Raw genomic sequence first — 19663 nt, 5'->3', positions numbered from 1 at the left:
AGTCTGGAGAGAGGCGCCGGATGAGGGGACCCCGAGGGTGACGGGTGTCTCAGAGGGGTAAGAAGCACCCTGCTCTTCTGAGGAGTGACCAAGTGTCCTGGGACACCCCGGGACCCACACTAGTGGACTTCTGTGCCCTGCAAGTGCGCAAGCCATCCCGCAGGAAGGAGAGGAAGAGAGACAAGCTGGCCCAGAGACTGCAGACCGCCTCCCAGGAGGAGTTAACGCGGGGCCGCTCCGTCTCCCCGGCCCTTTCTAGAAAACAAGAGTTTTCGATTTAAAGAGACTTCACTGGAGATAAGTGTGGCTGCTCATTGCTCTGATCACAGGGACTCAGAGCCCGCCCGGAGGACAGGGGAGAGGGTCAGCCCCGCCTGGGGGTTGGCGGAGGACTGTGGTTTCATCACTTGTCAGTTAAGTTCGCCTTTATGGGCAATTTTATGCTACGTGGTTGGTCGGAGCAAGGGTTGGTCGGTTGGGGGAGCACAGGGGCGGGGCATCCAAGGAAGACTTCCTGGAGGAGGAGGACGCAAGGGCCGGGAAGCGAGAAGTCTTCTGGGAGGGATTGGAACCGGGTTTACAGTGTGGAAAGATCTCTCTAGAATAGAGACAAGACCGGAGAGACACTGAGCGGCGAGGAATTGAAAACCGCTGCCTCCTCACAGCCTTTCAGCCAAAGGTGCCCACGGAGGCTCGGCCGGGCAACGCCACCTTCCACGCGGGCTCCTCAAAAGGCGCCTGCCCAGATGTTTCCTCGTTTCCAATGCAAGTTCCCGATTCCTCTTTGGACTCTTAGCCTGGGGCTGTGTCGGGGGTGGGGTGGGTGAGGGGAGGTCGAGGAGCCTCCCCACCCCCAGTGCACCCGTGGGGCCCCCCCCCCCGACCCGGGTCAGTCTATTAGGGGAGGCAGCACCTGCCCATGCAGGGACATGACACCATCCCCTCAGCACCTCTGGTCCGCACACTACCGTCCACAATGCTTCGGGAGGATGGGGGAGTCTACACGGAATTGCCAAACTGGGTGCCTGGATTATATTTCTAAGTGGCCCCGGGCCACCTGAGCAGGGAGCCTGGACACCGGATGAAAGGGGCAGAGGGACCTAGGGAAGTGGAGCTTTTCCACGGCTCGCCTGGTGATCCGGGGGCCCCCACACCCAAGCCGAGTTAATCCACCCTGCAGGGGGGCGGGCGGTGGAGGGGTCAGGGTTTAATGGGGACAGAATTTCAGTTTGGGGAAACGAAAAAGTCCTGGAGAGGGATGGCAGTAATGGCCGTATAACTTTGTGAACGCACGTGATACCGAACCATATACTTCAAAATGGTTAGGAGAGCAAACTTTGTTATGTGTATTTTACTATAATTAAACCGTTCACACTCAAGGGACCACGCGTGCCCAGCCCCACAAGGACGTGCCGGGCCCTCTGCCTCCCAGAGGTGCCCGTGTCCCCACCTTCCCTAGCTCCCCCGGACTCCCAGCTGGCTGTAACGCAGGGGTGCAGCACATATTCGCAGGAGGGGAGACTCAGTAGGCGAAACAGAGGGGCTGGGGTGGGGGTGGGGGGGAAACAATCTATGCCCAATTGAAAAAAAAAAAAAAATCCTCAGCTGGGAATCGAAATGCTGAGCTCTGGCTCCGTGGAAAGCGCTCCTGGGCGTGAGCTCCAGCACCAACGTGCCCGGTGACCTTGCACAGACCTCAGATCATCCTGGCGTCCGCCTCCGGTCCCAGGACGTGGCGCTCGGACTGATCTCCACGATCCCTTCTGGGCTAAAAATTCTCTGGTTTTATTTCTCCCTGTGCCTTTGGTCTGTGGCTGGAAATAATCTCTCCAGGTAGTGCTTACATTCTGGAACAGACTATCCTCCCTCCCTCTCTTCTCTGTGTGGGAAGGACCTAATTGAAAAGAATTCTCACCAAGTGCTCAGAGATCTTTGGCTCCCGGTGCTAGGCGCACGCAGGTAACTTCTGCTCTTCCAGACCCATCTCATTGCTGGGAGCACACCGGCCGGGGCCGCCCAGGACTGTTCCGCCTCCCAGGGGACCTGCGATCCCTCCTACCCCATCCAGTACCCGCCTCCTGGGCACTATGGTGTTGCCCCCCTGTCTCTCTAGGTCTAGGTCCAAGGCCTGTTTCTAGGGCAGGCCCCTGCCTCTTCCCAAGAGCAAAGGAGGCAGAGAGAAAGGACCGCAGAGAGTTAACAGGACATCTAATGAACTGCTTTAGAAGGGAGGTCAGGACCACCAAAGAGAAAGAATTCTATTGTTCTGCGTCGTTTTCTTCTCTGGCCCAGGACCGGCTCAAGAGCAGCCAGAACTAAAGGCAGAAAAGGAGCAAAGGCCAGAAGGTTCTAAAAGAGAAACACAGGAAGCAGCAACCCCCGCCCCGCCCCCCGCCCTGGGCATTAGCACCACTGTCCAGAGCTGATGCTTTCTTCCCCGGCACGACTTCCTATTTAAGCGAACAGCTAAGAATAGTGCCACCGCTCCCAGGAGAGCGGGATGAAACCACGGATTTCTTCCTCCAGTTCCCGGGGGGTCAGAACAGGAACACGTCACACGTCCCTCTGGCTCTTCCCTGCCTCCTTCCTTGCAGACAGGCCCCAATTTATATAACGAATGCCTGTCTGTAAATGCACAAAGCAAGCGTCTCTCGTCTAAGCTGTGCCTTAAAGGTAGCAGGACGGTGGTTCCCAGGCCCGGCGCAGGTTATAACCACTGAGATTCCCGGATGCCCAGGCCCAGAGGGGCTGTCTCATCACTCCGGGGTGGGGCCGGGCTTTGGGATGTTGGGTTCCTGGTCCCCGGGTGATTCTCGTGCGCCAGGGGCTCTCACGATCCCATCTGGTTCCAGAAAGCTTTTTCGGGGGCCTTGAGGGCACAAGATGGGTAAGCCACTGTTCTCAACACGGTTAGCACAAACCCCGTGGGAGACGTGGGTTGAAGGAGAGACGAGGTCCCGGGGCGCTGCACGTGCACGGCTAGGGGCCCTGGGTCACTGGGGAACAGCTTGGGAAAGACGAGTCCGGCTCCCAGGAAAAGGCCTCCCTTTCACCTAAGCTCCTTTAGGAGCTCAGAGAAAGCTGGAAGGACCACAGGGGGTCATTTGTACCACACTACACTTCTGCCGGCTTCTGCGGGAATAAACGAGTCCCAGGCCGGCCGAGCCCCGGTTCTGAGGCCGGAGCAGTGGGGTTTCCTCCATTCGGTGGGGGCTTCAGCCTCCACTGCCCACCTACCCGCTCTCCAGCCGCCACATGACAAGATCTCCTCTGTCTCTGTACTTGGTATGGAGAGGACATTGGACCCCACCTCCCTTTACGAGACCCTGGGGCCCCCAGGCTAGGCTTCCTCCCAGGAACAAATCTCGCCTTGTTCACGAGCCTCAGGAGGCAGCCTCTGCCTCATTTCTCACCTCACTCCCCGTGGCCCTGCCCACCCCACCGGGGTTGCACGGACCTTGCCTGAATTGCCTGCAATTTCCTCTCAAGGTCTCCTCCTTTGCGGCCCTCTGGCCCAGCGGGGACCGGGCCGGAGCCGGGAAAAGTGACTCAGCCGCTGCATGCGTGCGGTCAGGTTTATCAGCCCGTGTCGAGAGTTGGTCAGATTCGTAAGAAACAGACTCCCACTCCCTGTGGCTCAGTGCAGCACAGAGCAGGAGGCGCGGGCGGCCCTTGTAAGCAACCGTCTCTCCTGGACTCTGAGGAAGGATGCAGCGCGGAGGCCAGCGCGGCTCAGGGCTCCGCGGCAGAGGTCCCCCACCTTGCATGGCGCTCAGCGGCACTGACCCCGTCCCACCGCACCGGAGATTAAAATGCCTCGTTGGAATCCAAGGAAAGGGAAGGAAACAGGAGAGGGGAGAGGGGATGGAGTTTCTTTGGCAGAGATTAATCGTCTGCCTCTCAAGCCCCCGCGAGGAACGGGCAGCAAAAAGAAACAGCCACTGTTGACAGGAGTCCGATAAGTGCCAAACAGATGCCAGATGGGCTGGCCCTTCCCGTTTCTAATTTACGTACTTTATACATTATAAAATGTCTCAAGCATCTGGAAGATTCTAGAAAATAATATAACGATACGACAAATCCTTCTGTTCCCACTTCCCAGCCTTGTCCAGTCGTCACATTTTGCCACCTTTGGTTCAAATCTGTCCCCATCCCCTCCCCCCCCAGGGGATAACACGCCCGCAAATCCGTGTGGGGCCCAGGGGTGTGTCTGTCTTGTCCGCTGTCCTCACATTTCCTGCCCTCCACCTCACCCCCTGCCACCTCCTGCTCTCTCCCCCTTCCTCGGGGGGGCCATCCCCGGGGGCCACCAGGCACCACACTATCCCTATCCTGTGTCTTCAACTGCTCCCTTTTCGGGCTCCGTCGCACGAACACTTAAACGTGCCTATGCTCTCCCACCTCGAGAGGTAAGCGAGCAGACCTCCCGTTACGGGGTGAATCGTGTTCCCCCAAAAGGTGTTGAAGTCCTAACCCCCTCCCCTCCCCGGTACCCAGGAATGTGACCTCATTTGCAAACAGGGTCTTTGCGGATGATCGAGTGAGGGACGTTAGGGTTGGGCCCTAATTCGACATGAGAATTTGGACACAGAGACAGACACACACGGCGGGGAAGGCGGCGTGAAGGCACAAGAGGAGACGGTCACCTGCGAGCTGAGGCACACCTGAGGCCACCAGAAGGTGGCCGAGTCCCGACGCAGGTTCTCACAGCCTCGGAAGGAGCCAGCCCACTGGCCCCGGGACTTCCACAACCGGGGCGCCGTGGCCTCCACCACCGTGAGACAGTAAGTCACCCAGTTTCGCAACACTTTGTTTTGGCAGCCCCCGGGGAAGCTGTGATTCTGCTGTCGCCTGCCTCCTGGCCTCTCCTCCCCTCGCAGCGAGGCTCCTCCAAGAGGCTTCATGTCTGCTTCCTCACCAGCCCCCTCCTCCTCCAACCCACCCACGTCTGCCGTTCATCCCCACAACTCAGTCAACTGGGTCTTTGTAGGGTCAACAAGGACATCCACGCGGCCAAATTCAGTCTCCTTCTCACTTTCGGTGAGCATCTCACATCACTGGCCACACCCTCCTTCTAGAAGCACCTTCTTTCTCTATTGGTGCCCATGGCTCCAGACCCTCCCGGCCACTCCTCAGTCTCCTCTGGCAGCACGTCTTTCTCCAAGAGGACTTTCGCTGTTACTGTTCCTTAAGGCTTTGTGCTCAGGCCTTTCCTCCCATCACTTGGCAGGGGACGGTAGAACCCTCCGCCCGGTGGCTGCTTTGAGCCGGCTCGTTCGGCCTAGTTCAGGCCAGTCTGAGCCAGTCACAGCCAGTCACGCCCCGAGGCCTGCCTCACCTGGCTCCCAGAGCGTTGGGCTGTGCGAGGGGGGCCGAGATGTGGCCCCCGCCTCCCTCCTTCTCTGGGGATCCTCCCCGGTATTTCCCTGGAACAACGCTGCTCCAACAAAAAGGCCAGGAGACTGAGTTCCACGGGGTCCCCGTGCTTGACGGCCGAGAGTTTTCCCTTCTTGTCCTCCTTATTTAAACATTCTCCTCTCAAGCTTTCATCATTTGCCAGTTAAGTCAACTAATTTTCTACTAAACCCAATTTCACTCATGGATGGAGGAAGAGCTCAGCAATTTTTCCCCGTGCCATGTACTATTAATGGTGCTTGAAATTATGCAAATAAAATTAATGAGCACCGCCGATTCTGGGCAGGCAGGCAGGGAAAGGCTTAATTTAAAATGCCCACTGTGGGGGCGCCTGGGTGGCTCAGTCGGTTGAGCGTGGGACGCCTGATCTAGGCTCAAGTCATGATCTCACGGTTGGTGGGTTCGAGCCCCGCCGTGGATCCCTGCGTCGGGCTCTGCACTTCCGGTGCAGAGCCTGCTTGGGATCCTCTCTTCCCCTCTCTCTGCCCCTCCCCTGCTCCCTCGCTCTCACTCTCAAAGTAAATAAATAAACTTAAATAAGGAAATAAATAAAATATGGGGCGCCTGGGTGGCTCCGTCGGTTAAGCGGCCAACTTCGGCTCAGGTCATGAGCTCACGGTTGGTGGGTTCCAGCCCTGTGTCGGGCTCTGGCCTGGAGCCTCTCCGGATTCTGTGTCTCCTTCTCTCTTTCTCTCTCTCGGCCCCTCCCCTTCTTGTTTGCACACACTCTCTCTCTCTCTCTCGAAAATAAATAAACAATAAATAAATAAATAAATAAATAAATAAAATGCGCACTGTGCACGGGGCATTCACCGGGATGAGTCGGGGCGTGGCCAACTGGAGGCTCTGGGCCCGCCTCTCCTTCCCTGGTGCACGGTGGGCGTGGCCAGGGCCGTGCAAGCGCGCGCCGCCGGGCGCACTGTTCTTGCCCCGCCGCCAGCAGCAAAGCTAGATGTGGACTCTGTGCATTGCCCCCAAACATCACTCCAGTGAGCTGGTTAATTAAAACACCGAAACACGAGACGCAGAGAAAGGCGGCTCATGCGTCCGGCCTTGCTGCTCAGTCAGTGGCCAAGACATCTGCCACGAACATCTGTGAGCGAACCACCGTAACGGTCCAAGCGGCATCTTCGTCCCACTGCCTTCCCCGCACCGGCCCTTTAGCCAGACCGGGGAGACGTTTCTGCCACAGGAGCCGAGCTGTGGCTCAGGATCCGGATTGCCTTCACATCTCATTGACCTATTTTCAAGTCAACCTGGTGCTGCCTGCAGGGAACGGCTCCCTCCCGGATGATTCTCAGGACCCACAGCAACGCCTTGAGCGCATTCAATGGGATCTCTGCCCCCGACCCCTTGCCAGGCTCAAGTGCTCACCGTCTTGTTATGAGTTGCACCGTGTCCCCCCAAAATTCATGCTGGCCTTCTAACCCCTACTAACTCAGAATGTGCCTTTATTTGGAGACAGGGCCTTTGAAGAGGTGGTCAAGTTGAAATAAGGCCATTAGGATGAGTCCTAATCCAATAGGAATGGTGTCCGTGTAAGAGGGAGAGATTTGGACACAGACATACAGAGAAAAGGCCACATGAAAATGAAAGCAGAGCTCGGGGTGACGCTTCACCAGCCAATGAGCGCCAGAGATCCCCAGCAAACCGCCAGTGGCCCCGGGAGAGGTCTGTGACAGATTCTCCCTCACAGCCTCAGAAGGAACAGCCCTGTTCACATCTTGATCTAGGACCTCTCCAGAACTGAGAAACAACAGCTTGCCGTTGTCGAAGCCACTCGGTCTGTGGGGCTTTGTCACGGCAAATACACAGCTGTGTCTACATCCCCGCCGGAAGGAAAGGCCTGCATTTGGGTAGCGTTGGGTGGTCTTGGCAGAATGAGCTTCAGGAGCTCACAGCCCTGGCCTGCATCCGTCACGGGAGAAAAGTATATCCAAGAGAGGGCATGGGGCACAGTACCTGCCAGGTCAGCAGGCTCCCACCTGGAGGCGTGACCGGCCCCACTGTCTGGGCCACTTCCAAGGGATGCCTCCTTGGCCCACCCCTGCCACCAAGCATAGCGTGGGTGCTCTGGGGAGGAATCCAGGCCCTCGGGACCTACACTGGAGACACAGAGGGCAGTTTTTGTGAACAAGTCATGAAGGCCGGCTCGCACATTCTACAAAGTCCCAATCCCACAGCAGCCCAAACTGTGGGGGTGGGAGGCTCCAGGGGAGGCTTACAAAAATCACAGCCTCCATATTTCCATTTCTCGACCTTCACTCCTCATTAGATCATCTGGGGAGCTTGGGAAACGTAATAATGACACCCACCCCAGACCGATTAAATAGAGACACCAAGAGTGGGGCCCAAATGTTAGTATGTTTGCAGCCGGTGACAGGGCAGGGGGGCGGGTGGAGGGTAAGAATCCCCACCTGAGATGTATTCCGACCACAGCTGATGCTGTTAATTTTGTAGACATAACTGGATTATGTCTCCTGGAGATGATAGTTTTTTGTTTTTTTTTTTTTATTCCTTTAGTTGTCTTGGAATTGTTTCTGATAACAGATTTAGAAAACCCCTTCATGAGACTGTTCTCTGAGGTGTCTGGGCTGTTGACACAACTCTGCCCTGAGCAAGAGCTTCTGCTCACACCTACCTCCCACGGGGGACTGAGGACAGAGCTATCTGGGCACAGCCTCGGGCCTGCCCATTTAACAAACTGCAAATCAGAAATGGAGCAACCTTTCCCTAGAGCCCCTGTTCCTGGGAATTTCAGATCCACAGGAGCCAGGCAGGAGGGGATGTGTTGGCAGGAAGATATGGAGTGCCTGTGGGGCATGTGAGTGTGTGTGTGTGTGTGTGTGTGTGTGCTTGCACATGTGTTTGCCTGTGTGTGGGTATGTGTAGGGATAGACATGTACGTGTGCATGCATGAGGTATGCACAGGGGCCGCACGCATGTGCACACACACGCACATGGGCATGCGTGTACGGTTATGCGCTGGGGCACGCATGCATGGGCACACGTGGGCATCATGTGGGCACACGCATGTCGTGAAAGAGCTGGCAGTAGGAGGTATTTCAGACCTTAGTACCTTACACAAGCGCCTCACTTTCAAGGCCTCCTGAGTGCGGTGAACCCCACCTGCACCGCGCTGGCCCTGGGATAAGCAATGCCAATAACTACAGGCTCAGGGCCAGGCCCAAGAAGTGGCCAGAGGAGGAAGTGCTCTGGGCAGGTAAGGACTCAGGGTGAAGGTTGAGTGAGAAGACACCTCAGCCCAGGTTGAGAAGCAGAGTAACTGAGGTAAATTCCTATCTCTTACACAGACTTGTCAAATACCTTCTCTCCCCTGGGGGGATGATTCACTCAGGGTGGTTGATAGGCTGTCACAAATGCCTGGGAGAGGCCTGCCCATTCCCTCAGGGAGCAGTAAAGGAAGGAAGTTCTCATGTCTCTGGCCCCAGAAGATGCAGGGAGGAATCAAGCTGAACCCCATCTGATAAACGTGAATTCATCTAACCTTGAGGCAGGTCAAGGTGTCAGTAATGCTGATAGGATGCTTCACACTCACAGGGGACTTTGTGTGTGGCAGAGCCTGGGATGAGGGGTCCGGACAGCCCTCACCCCCTGGATTCTTCCCACTGTATCTTAGGGTCTCTGATGACTGAGGGGACAAGGGCCCCTAGACCCTTGCTTGCTGCTCTGCCCAAGGCAGGTCTGGCTTGTGGCTAACCACAACCCCTGCTGGTGCCATCCACAAACTGCCCAAGACTTCTTTGACTTTGCAGACACAGGCTCCCTTTTCTCTTTTCTTCACCTCACCCCCACCCTATCTGGCTTTCCTGCAGGAAGCTTCCAGGCCAGGCAAAGATGCCTCTTTTCATCATTTGCAAAAACATTAGCAGCATTTTGCTCCACAGCGTTGATGCATCTGAGTCCTCTGTTCAGAGGGAGCTGGAGGTGAGCAGCAGTGTGTGCTGGCGGGTGGTGAGTGGGCACACTCAGCTCTGAAGAGCCCTGCACAATGTGAACAGCTTGGTCTGACAACAAAGTGCCACCAGGGTGAGAGTCAGAGTGAGGGACATGCCGGTTCCCTCTCCCAGTGCTGAGTAGCTGGTCTGCAGGTTCAGCACCAGCACTCAGGGACAGCTCCCTGACCCGTTCCTTCCCACTCTGGTGACCGACCTCCTGCCAGATTTTGGCAGGGGCTGGGGGTAGGGGGATTGAGGGGTAGGGGATGTGCTACCCCCAGGTGACAACTCCTCCCCCAGAACCTGCTGCCCCCAACCTGGGATTGTGTTTCCCAGTGCTGCCACACCATACAGCCCCCTCATTAGTCCCTGTCATCTTCTTTCTCCCCCTTCAAAGTGAACCCTTATAGGTATTGTTCCTCTCTGAAGACACTTCACCTTCCTTCCCTAGGCCTACTGCAGACAAGTGCATCGGTCTAAAACAGTGACTCCAGCAGTGAATCACAAGCCACAGGAATAAAAACCTTCAAGCCACTAGGTCATTTAGTGGCCTCCCAGCACAACCTGGTATCAGCCTCCTTCTCCCCGTAATCCATAGAGCTGGTCCTAGTACCACCCTCCGATCAAGGTCACACGGAGCCCTACTCGAGTTACTGGCAGACTCCAAGTTCAGGGGAAAACTGAGAGGATGAGTGGCTGCCCAAACCACACTGACCTAAGATTGTCTATGGCTTTGTCCCTGCCAGTATCCTCCGCTCTCCAATGCTCCTGTGCTATAGAGCATCAGCATTTGTGGCCAGGACAAAGTGCTGATCAGAGACATCCAGAACCAATAGACCATCAAGATGGCAGGCAAGTTCTGGACAGGAATCACACGTTAGCTTGAAAACCACCTCAGAGTAAGTTAATGGGCTGATGAAGGAAAGCCGACGTGTAGCAACAACTCTGAGGCCTTCCTTAGTCATGCCCTGGGGCCAAGTTAGAACAGTCTCATCCAAATACCAATGAGAAAGAGGAAGAAAAAATCCAACCATAAATCCCTAACCATAAAGAGAAAAAGATCGATGCTTTTGATTACATTAAATTAAGGCTTTCTGTTCCTTGGGGGGGAAAAAAGAAAAAATGACAGAGACAAGCCACAAATTTGGAGAAGATTTTTAAACAGATATAACTCACACAGGATTTATACCCACAATATACAAAGAACTCCGACAACTCAATAAGGAAAAGATAAACAACCCAGCAGAAAGGTGAGCAAATAACGTGTGCGGGCATTTCATCAAGGGGAAAGAAGGACCAACTTATGACAGAATGCTCGGCTTCGTTAGTTGTCACAGAAATGCAAGTTAAGAACATAACAAAATATCATGATACCACTCGACACCACCCTCAGTTAGGAAGTCTGATTACACTAGGTGTGGGTGAGAACACAGACACTGAGAACCTCCAGTTGGTGGGGTGAAATCGGTGCCATCACTTTGGAAAACAGCTGGCATTATTTCACACCATTAATCCCAATGATTGTGCACCTTAGTCCATCCCAAAGAGAAACTCAGTCTATACCATGACACAAGTTCCCCAGGTGACATGTATAAGAGTGTCTACCACAGCATCATTCAAGATAAGTTACAAAAGCAGGAAAAAGATGTCCACAGTCAGCAAAAACTGATAAATAATTAAGGACCATCCACATAATGAAATATAGCAGTGAAAATGAAAAAAAAATAGAGCTACTTCATACAACATGGGTGAATCATCGAAACATAATAATGGGTGAAGAAAGCAAGTCTCAAACGCTACATACAGTAGATGCCATTTGCACAGAGCTCAAAGCAAAAGAAAAGGAAGCCGTATGCTGTTTATGGATACATGACCATGTAAAAAATCAATTTGTTTTTTAAAAGCAAAGAAATGATAAACACAGAGTCCAAGTTGCAAGTTTCCTCTGGGGGGAGGCAGAGGGATCAGGGAGAGAAGGGGCATCAGGTAGATACAGGAATCCTGGGAATATTCCTTCCTTCCTTCCTTCCTTCCTTCCTTCCTTCCTTCCTTCCTTCCTTCCTCTTTCTTTCTTTCTTTCTTTCTTTCTTTCTTTCTTTCTTTCCTTTTCTTTCTTTCATTAAGTATTAAAGAAGTATTAATTTAAAAGAAAATCTTTTAAATTAATACTTAAACATTTTTTAATATTTTATTTTATTTTTCAGAGAGAGAGAGAGAAAAAACATGAGTGGGGGAGGGGCAGAAAGAGAGAGGGAGACCCAGAATCCAAAGCAGGCTCCAGGCTCCAAGCTGTCAGCACAGACCACAATGCGGGGCTTAAACCCATGAACCGTGAGATCATGACCTGAGCCAAAGTCAGTTCCTTAACCGACTGAGTCACCCAGGTGCCCCGGGAATATTGGGGGAATTCTGGCAGAATCACGGGAGAACACCCTATAGTTGCACTTCCTAACATCTGTTACATACATTTTTGTATGTGTCAAATATTATATGATAAACATTAATAAATAAATGAAGAAAAACTGTATTTCTATACCTCACAGGTGCAGTAGTTAAGCCTAATCACACTTGCACACAGGCATGCACACACACATACAATCCTTCCCCCTCTCGTCACCACCTCCCACCTCTAAGAGCATCAGGGGGACCCTGGAAAGGCAAGCGTTGGGGAAGGAGAGGCATCAGCAGCCCACCTTACCACCCCCCAGGTCTTACCAGCCCCCCAACCCCAGAATAGGCCCAGGAAGGAGCCGAATTCCAGAAGAAAAACTCCAAGACTCCACCAAGCCCACCAAGACGGCAGGCAAAGAGGACCCCAGCTACATGACATGGCTCAATTCCACAAACTGGTATTTGTCAGCCCCTGAGTACAAACACCAGGGCACCTGTTGGCCCAAGATGGAGAAAAGGATCCTTTGAACAGCACTATGCAAATATACTTCCTTGGTGCATCCCAAACATGACCAGGAACCAACGTGGAGAGGAGCAGGAAATTAGTACTGTCACTATCCACGGTATACCAAGAACCTCCCAGGGAACTGCAGGCAGAGCAGTGGCCCCCGGGGAACAGGTTCCCCTTCCTTCCCTGCCCTGCCCTGTCCTCCCCTCCCCTCCCCTCCCCTCCCCAGCACTCACCTCTGTAGCTCCTTCAGGGACACTGTGATCCGCAGGCCATGGCCCAGGACATAGAGAGTGGCCAAGATGTCTGCCCACTGCACCATCTCCCCCAGAGGCCCGCCCTTCAGCACCCTTGGGCTGAACACGTCACCAGACTCCTCCGTCAGGAAGCCAATGTGAACGAGGATCTAGGGAGGACACAGGGTCAGCACGGAGGAGAAGCAGTTCTTACCCTGCCACCCCCAGGGAGACCTGGCCAGCAGCAGATGCTGTCTCCAGGCTGTGCCTGGGCAGGTGTTTTCTGGCACCAGAAGGGGGACCAAGAGGCAGAGTGACTGCACTGGGCACTGGGGATAAAAGTGAACACGATGTTCACATCCAGCTCTCAAGGCGCTTACGTTCCAGATGGAAGAAGTAGACAACAGTAAACACAGACAAGAGATAATTTCATGAAATGATAGGGACTCTGAAAGAAATAAACAGGGTGATGTGAGAGTCAGGTAAATATTTATTGATGGATGGATAGATAGATGGGTGGGTGGGACAGTGGGTGGGTGCACAGATGAATAGATGATGGATAGGTGGTTGGATGGATGGATGGATGGACAGATGGGTGGCTGGCTGGCTGGCTGGTTGGATGGATATGTGGGTGGGATGGATGGATGGATGGACAGGTGAACAAATGGATGAATGGAGGGAAATATGATGGATGGGTGGTTGGACGGATAGATGGATGAATGGATGGATGGATGGTTGGATAGATGGAAGGATGGATGGACAGATGGATGGTTGGATGGGTGAATGAGTAGACAGATGGATGGATGGATGGATGGATGGATGGACGGATGGATAGAATGATGGATGGATGGATGGATGGATGGATGGATGGATGGTTGGATGGACGGACAGACAGGTGAACAAATGGATGAATGGATGGATATATGATGGATGGGTGGTTGGATGGATGGATGGATGGATGGATGGTTGGATAGATGGATGGATGGATGGACAGATGGACGGTTGGATGGATGGATGAGTAGACGGATGGACAGATGGATGGACGGATGGTTGGATGGATAGATGGATGGATGGAATGGTGGATGGATGGATGGATGGATGGTTGGATAGATGGAAGGATGGATGGATGGATGGACGGATGGACGGATAGACGGATGGATGGATGGATGGGCGAACCTACAAATCTCCCCGAAACAGGCTACGTCATTCTCAATATTCTAGGCAAATGCCATGACTTTTCTGCCTGAAAAGCACAAGATGTCTACAGAAGGCAGAACCCCTAAGCAGTGTGGGAGAAGGCTTGTCATTCTACCCCAAACGTGAAAAGAGCCGGGGCCACCATATGCATCTATCCTGACTCTGCCTCTCCTATCCCAGCTAAAATTTAAATAAATTCAATAAAACCTTTTCAAGGACAGACTCAGTGCCTACTTGTAAACCTGGGCCCTAAGCTCATTTCCTAAGCTCTGTGAGCTCAGCTCCCTGAGTGCACAGGGAAGCAGTACCTGCTTCTGGTCCCTCCAGACGCTTCCCAGCTTCTGTGCCAGCCGCTGGGCGGCCAGTGCCCACTGGGCCGTGAGCCGCTTGGTCCGTTTCTTCATGAAGATTAGAGATTCCTTCCCACTGCCCATCAGCTCCAGGAGGTGGGACAGGTTGCTCCGGAAAACTGCCTGGAGGGGGGGCCCAGACCTGGGTCCTCCAGCCCTCAGCCCCCAGCTGCACCACCACTGTCACCTGCTGCCCCTGGGGACAGGGGCCCGCACCCTCCCTGGGAGGCTGGGGCCTGCTCTAGCTTCTCCTGCCCTTTGTAGAGGCCGAGGAGCCCCCACAGTCGGGGAGCCCTGGTCTCACCCACCAACACTAACCCCCCAGCCCAACCTTCTGTCTCAGCCCAGCCTTCCGTCCCAAGCCCATTGGGGGTGGGCAGCTGTGACAGTTCCCAGGGGTCTCAGCTGCGACACAGAGGCAGCGAGGGTAGTGGTCAGAGCTAGTACTCAGATGGCAGGAAGTCCGGGCCACCTTTCAGTGGAGCTGGAGTAATGAGGTGCCTTGAACAAGTTAACGCCACTCCCTAAACTCAGAATCTCCATCTGTTCAATGCGGTCGCATAAAGGCTGCTGGGAGGTTTAAGTACATATAAAGCATCTGGAAGCCTTCCAGAAGCGACAGCTATTGTTACTATTATTCTTTTCCATCTAGGGGTGCCTTCGGGGCCCCAGCTTGCCCCTCAAGTAGGCCACGCCTTACAGCATCCCCAGAAGGTAGGACAGGCACGGCTGGCTGGCCTCACTCAGGGTTCCTCCTGATGACCCTTAAGGACGCCCCATCTGAGGAGACCAGCTGGCCTGTCTACCAGCCCCTCATGGGTCTACCCACTTCCCACGCCTACCTGGACTTTGGGGAGGGGCTTGGGGGCCATCTGGGTGGCTGTCTGATTCCTCCAAGGCAGCGGGGGGCAGAACCACTCGACCTCGCTTAGGTAGATGAGGAAGGAACACTCCGTGCCGTCCACCCCGAAGAAGGCGTAGCAAGGGTCAGAGGTCCAGCGGGCGCGCATCCACTGTGGAGAGGGCCAGCCCAGGCCAGGGTGCTGGCACCAGCCCCACCCACACCCTCGGCAGGCTCTCGGCATGCATGTCCTCGGGGACCCTCAGGGCGGGACCTCTGCCACACTTAAAGAAGCAACAAAGGCCAGAAGCAGAGAAGACAACTAGACCAGGGCCCCACCACCCAGCCCTGTGTCCTGGCTGCTGAGAACCTCAGGGAAGGCCGAGCAGGACCACCGCCCCCTGGGCCCGGAAAGAGGAGGACCCTGGGAGAACAAGGTCAGGTCACGACACATTCAGGGACAGCTCCAGGCCGAACAGTGGGAGACACAGCAGCTCAGGGCTTGGCTGGTCATGGGGAGCAGGATTCAGCTGAGGCCAAGGTCAGTAGCAGACTCCAAGGGCACAGGGACAGGAGTCAGAGCAGGCCCCACCCACAGTGATCCCCACATGTCACCGAGGAGGGGGTCTGCAGTGCCTCTGCTCTACCCCCTCAGGGAGTTCAGAACAAGTGACGAGCTGGCTTTTACGCCAGGGACTGCACCCCCCAGATGGACAGACTTCATGCAGCCACAGGCCCCTGGGGGTGAGCCCCCAGAGGTGGGGCTGGTGGGGTAGGAGGCTTTCTCAGCCCAGCTGGTTGCCAGGATGGGGAGCAACCTGGGTTGGTGGGCCAGGCAGGCGGCCCAAGAGGAGAGGCCATCCCCCTGAGGCTGGCCTCTGCCAGCCGGTGCCAGGGTCAGGGGGCTGGGCAGAGAAGCCCCCACTAGCAGAACGTCAGGGCTAGTCTGGGGCAGAGCCCCTGAGGAGGAGCCTGCCCCGCCCCCCACCCCGGTCACCTCTACCCCTGCCCTCAGCCCCAGGCCTTACCTCCACCTTCCCTGAGCAGTCGGGGAACTTGGGGTCACTGGGTGCCTCACATTGGTCCCGCCGGCCTTCAGACACTGCAGGGAGGGAAGGTCAGCTTGCTGAGGCCCCAGGTGTACAGAGGGGCCCCGTGAAGTGTTGGAGAGGCCTGGTCTGCGGTGGGAAGGGGTCACTGAGGAGCCCACACCGCCCTCCCTCCGCTGACTTTTCTCACCTGAAAGGCCACCTGCCAGAGGGCCCCCGAGCCCGGGTTCCCCCTTCTGCCACTAGCCCTCCCCCTCCAAAGCGGCTTCAGAACCAGTAAGGAGCTGGCTTGAATGGCTATGGACCCGTGTCTGGATAGGCAGACCTCACGTACCCACCCAAATGTACTCAAAACTCTTTGAGGGGGACCCCCAGCCTGCTGCTCCCCACATCAGGAGAAATGCAGGGGCCACAGAGGGCCTCTAAGACCTCTGTCCTCACGCCAGGTCACAGCAGGGTGAACCCCAAATCACCCCACTTAGAGCCTGAGGCAGGAGCCAGGACAGATGCCGCGGGGAGCGGTCAGGGCCGCGCAGTACCCCGGCCCCCTGGAGGCAGAGGGGTGCCCCGGCCCCCACCCTTGCTGTGGAGAATCAGGCTGTGACGCAGGATCTGGTCCACCTTCACGGCGATGTCTGAGACATTCTGGGCGATGGCCTGGATCCGCTCCATGAGGCCGGCCCCCGGGGGAAACCTAGGTGGGAGAAGCCAGGGATGAGCGGGCACAGCTCGCCGTGGTGGCCCTCCCGGGAGGGACTCAGCACGTGATAGGGGCAGCGGGCCTGCCGTGCTCCTGGGGACCCAGAAGCTGCCCTGCAAGGAACCGAAACAGGGAGACGGACGACGCTGGGCCAGCAGACGGAGGTGTGTGCCCTCCCCCGCCCCCGGAGCTCTCTAACCACCCACCGCACATGCCACACGGGAAAGCCCCCACTTGGTGTGTCAGGCCCGCCGGCCGGTCATCCCCACATGCGTGTGCCCTGCGTGTTGGAGGGCAGTGCCTGAGGCCGAAGCCGACAGAGGAATTCTATTCCAGAGCCTGGACAGGATCTGGCCAGGGACCCCCAGGCGACGGAAGCCCTTTCCCGGGCATGGCCGGCTGCCCCGAGTCTGCTTCTCCATTTCCTCCCAGAGGGGCTACGTCGTGCCAAAATAAATTCCGCCCAAAGACGCCTGGGGACTTGCCGACTATTAAGCCTCGAGTAAATTATCGCTGGGCTCCTGGGCATGAATTGTTCCCAGGATCTCAAACACATTGCCTGCCACAAACATCACGGCCCTCCACCCCCCACCCATACTCGCGTCGCCTTTATTTTTGGAGAATTTATTTCCTGGTGTTGATTACTGCTCGGCTCTCGGAGCAGTTTATGAGGCATCACCTGCAGGATGCGTCTCCTTGCAAAGACCCGTGCCGAGGTGGCCCCGCTCTGCCGGCCGGCGCGTGGGCCTTCCCCAGAAGTCGCCTGCCCTTGGCGAACACGTTAATTCCGATCTCTGATTCGCACCTCGTCCTCTGGCTCTGAGGGCCCCGCTCAAGCTCCATTTATCCCTTTACAAGGATGGGGGCTTGAGTGCCGCACAAAATGGGAATTATAGGAAGGAGGACTTTTCCAACCTGGGCTCCTCTCGGGGGATCTGTCCGCCCGGGGAGGCACAGCGGTGACAGCTGCCCGCCCCCGGGGGCCGCCTTCCTAGAGGAGAGGACAGCAGTGGCCCCATCCACGGAGGGCGTGGGAGGCCGGTGGGGGCCAGGCGGACACGGAGGTAGGGTGGCAACAAAAGGAAGAAGGTGGCAGGAAGGGGCAGACGAGCCCTCAACACAAACACACACACACACGTGCACATGCACACGTGTGTGTGCATACACATACATACACAATCCCGTCAACTCCCTCAAAAACAAACAAAAACACTAATGGAATTTGTACAGGATTCCTGCGGCCATTGAAACAAATGACCACAAATGTATTCTTGCAGCTCTGGAGGCCAGAAGTCCAGAATCAAGGTGTTCGAGCCCCACGTCGGGCTCTGTGCTGATGGCTCGGAGCCTGGAGCCTGCCTCGGATTCTGTGTCTCCCTCTCTCTCTGCCCCTCCCCCGCTTGAGCTCTATCTCTCTATCTCTCTCTCTCACTCTCTCTCAAAAATAAATATACATTAAAAAAAATTTTTTTTTCTTTTTTTAATGGAGAAGACAAAGGCACTCCCTGGTGGAGTCTCGTGAGGCCGGAATGAGGATACGGAGCAGTAAGGACGTCTGCGTCGGCCGGAGATCAGCCCTGCACGTGTACCCGTTCCTGCCCAGGCCGCGGTGTGGCCGAAGCTGCAGCCAAAGGGGTTTGGGCCAGACCAGCGCTTGTCTGTCTTGTCTCATCATCACTCCCGAGGGAGCCCTGGGAGACATTTTCCCCTACTCGCCCTCCTCCATGAAAAGTGAAAACTACAGACATGCTGCCGCTCCGTTTACACACGGTGGCCTGGGGAGGGCCACAGGCCATTGGGACGTCTAAGGTAATTTACCCCTCAAGAAGCAGGCTTCACCCTTGGGGGTGATACGCACCCACGGAGGATGCCTGCTTTAAGCCAGAGGAAGATCTCCATGACCCTGACGTCCGTTGGGCTCTGCATCAGCCCTGAGTGAGCATGCTGGGACTGCTTTCCTCGCTGACATGTGGGGACAGCACGGACATTCCTCCGCCCGGAAGGAACACTCAGCCGACCGCAGGAGGCAGCCACTGGGAGGAGGGCCCGGAGCTCGCAGCTGCTGGGCCAGGGTCGGTGCCCAGCGTGGGCGGCCAAGCACAAGGCGGGGTGCTCCCGGGCACCCCTCCCAACTTCTAACCGAGACCCCAGAACGCAAACAACCCCTGTCAGGGGACCAGCGGGGGTCCTGCTAGGTCCCCAGAGACTTTGGAAGGGACCTCACCCCAGTTCAAGCCTTCCTGAAGGATCCTCTCCCTCAAGGCTCCGCTCTATCCATCCAGAGATCTGGTTTTGGGAGCCAGATCTCTCCTCTGAGCCCCTCGCATGCTGGGGTGTGGTTGTGACCAGCTGGACCCCCGGCGGAGTCCTGGGTCGCCTGGCGGTCTCAGTCGGTAGCGCGTCTGACCCTTAACTTGGCGGTTGTAGGTTTGAGCCCCACAGTGGATGCAGAGATTACTTCCAAAAGTTGTTTTTAATTAAAAAAAAGAAGAGGGACACTGGGTGGCTCAGTGGGTTGAACGTCCGACTTTGGCTCAGGTCATGATCTCACGGTTTGTGAGTTCGAGCCCCATATCAGACTCTGCACTGAGGGTGTGGGGCCTGCTTGGGATTCTCTCTCTCTCTCTCTCTCTACTCCTCCTTCATTTACTCTTTCTCTCTCAAAATAAATAAACTTAAAAAAATGTTAAAAAAAAAAAAAAAAAAAAAAAAAAGGAGGAGAAGGAGATAGAGGAAGAAGTAACCCCCAGCGGAGTCCCAAGTTCTCAAGGACAGGAACGTGCTTCCGGATGGAGACTGGGCACTGTCCAGCATGGGTCATGTGCCCAGGGCTCCAGCACTGTGCTGGGCTGAGTAGTGTCCCCCCCCCCGCCCCCCACCAAGTTCACATCCTCCCAGAACCACAGAACGTGACCTTATTTGGAAACAGGGTCTTTGCAGACGTCATTCGTTAAGACGAGGTCATGCGGAATCAGGTTGGCCCTCAGTTCCGCTCCTGGTGTCCTTATAAGAGAGCC

The 19663-nt window shown here is 55.7% G+C and overlaps 1 protein-coding gene across 1 annotated transcript in view; it reads right to left on the bottom strand.

Annotated features, from left to right (window-relative positions):
• MGAT5B (alpha-1,6-mannosylglycoprotein 6-beta-N-acetylglucosaminyltransferase B) overlaps positions 1-19663 on the bottom strand; it is a 72690-nt gene that overhangs the window by 29467 nt on the left and 23560 nt on the right. Inside the window, 5 exon segments of the mRNA XM_045489742.1 lie at positions 12510-12679; positions 14015-14179; positions 14899-15069; positions 15926-15999; positions 16525-16640. Coding sequence (XP_045345698.1) covers positions 12510-12679; positions 14015-14179; positions 14899-15069; positions 15926-15999; positions 16525-16640 — 696 coding nt within the window.

The sequence above is a fragment of the Leopardus geoffroyi genome, chromosome E1 (assembly GCF_018350155.1).
Source record: "Leopardus geoffroyi isolate Oge1 chromosome E1, O.geoffroyi_Oge1_pat1.0, whole genome shotgun sequence".
NCBI classification, from domain to species: Eukaryota; Metazoa; Chordata; class Mammalia; order Carnivora; family Felidae; genus Leopardus; species Leopardus geoffroyi.
Note: the sequence above shows the minus strand (reverse complement) of the source record. Positions and strands in the feature narration are given on the sequence as shown.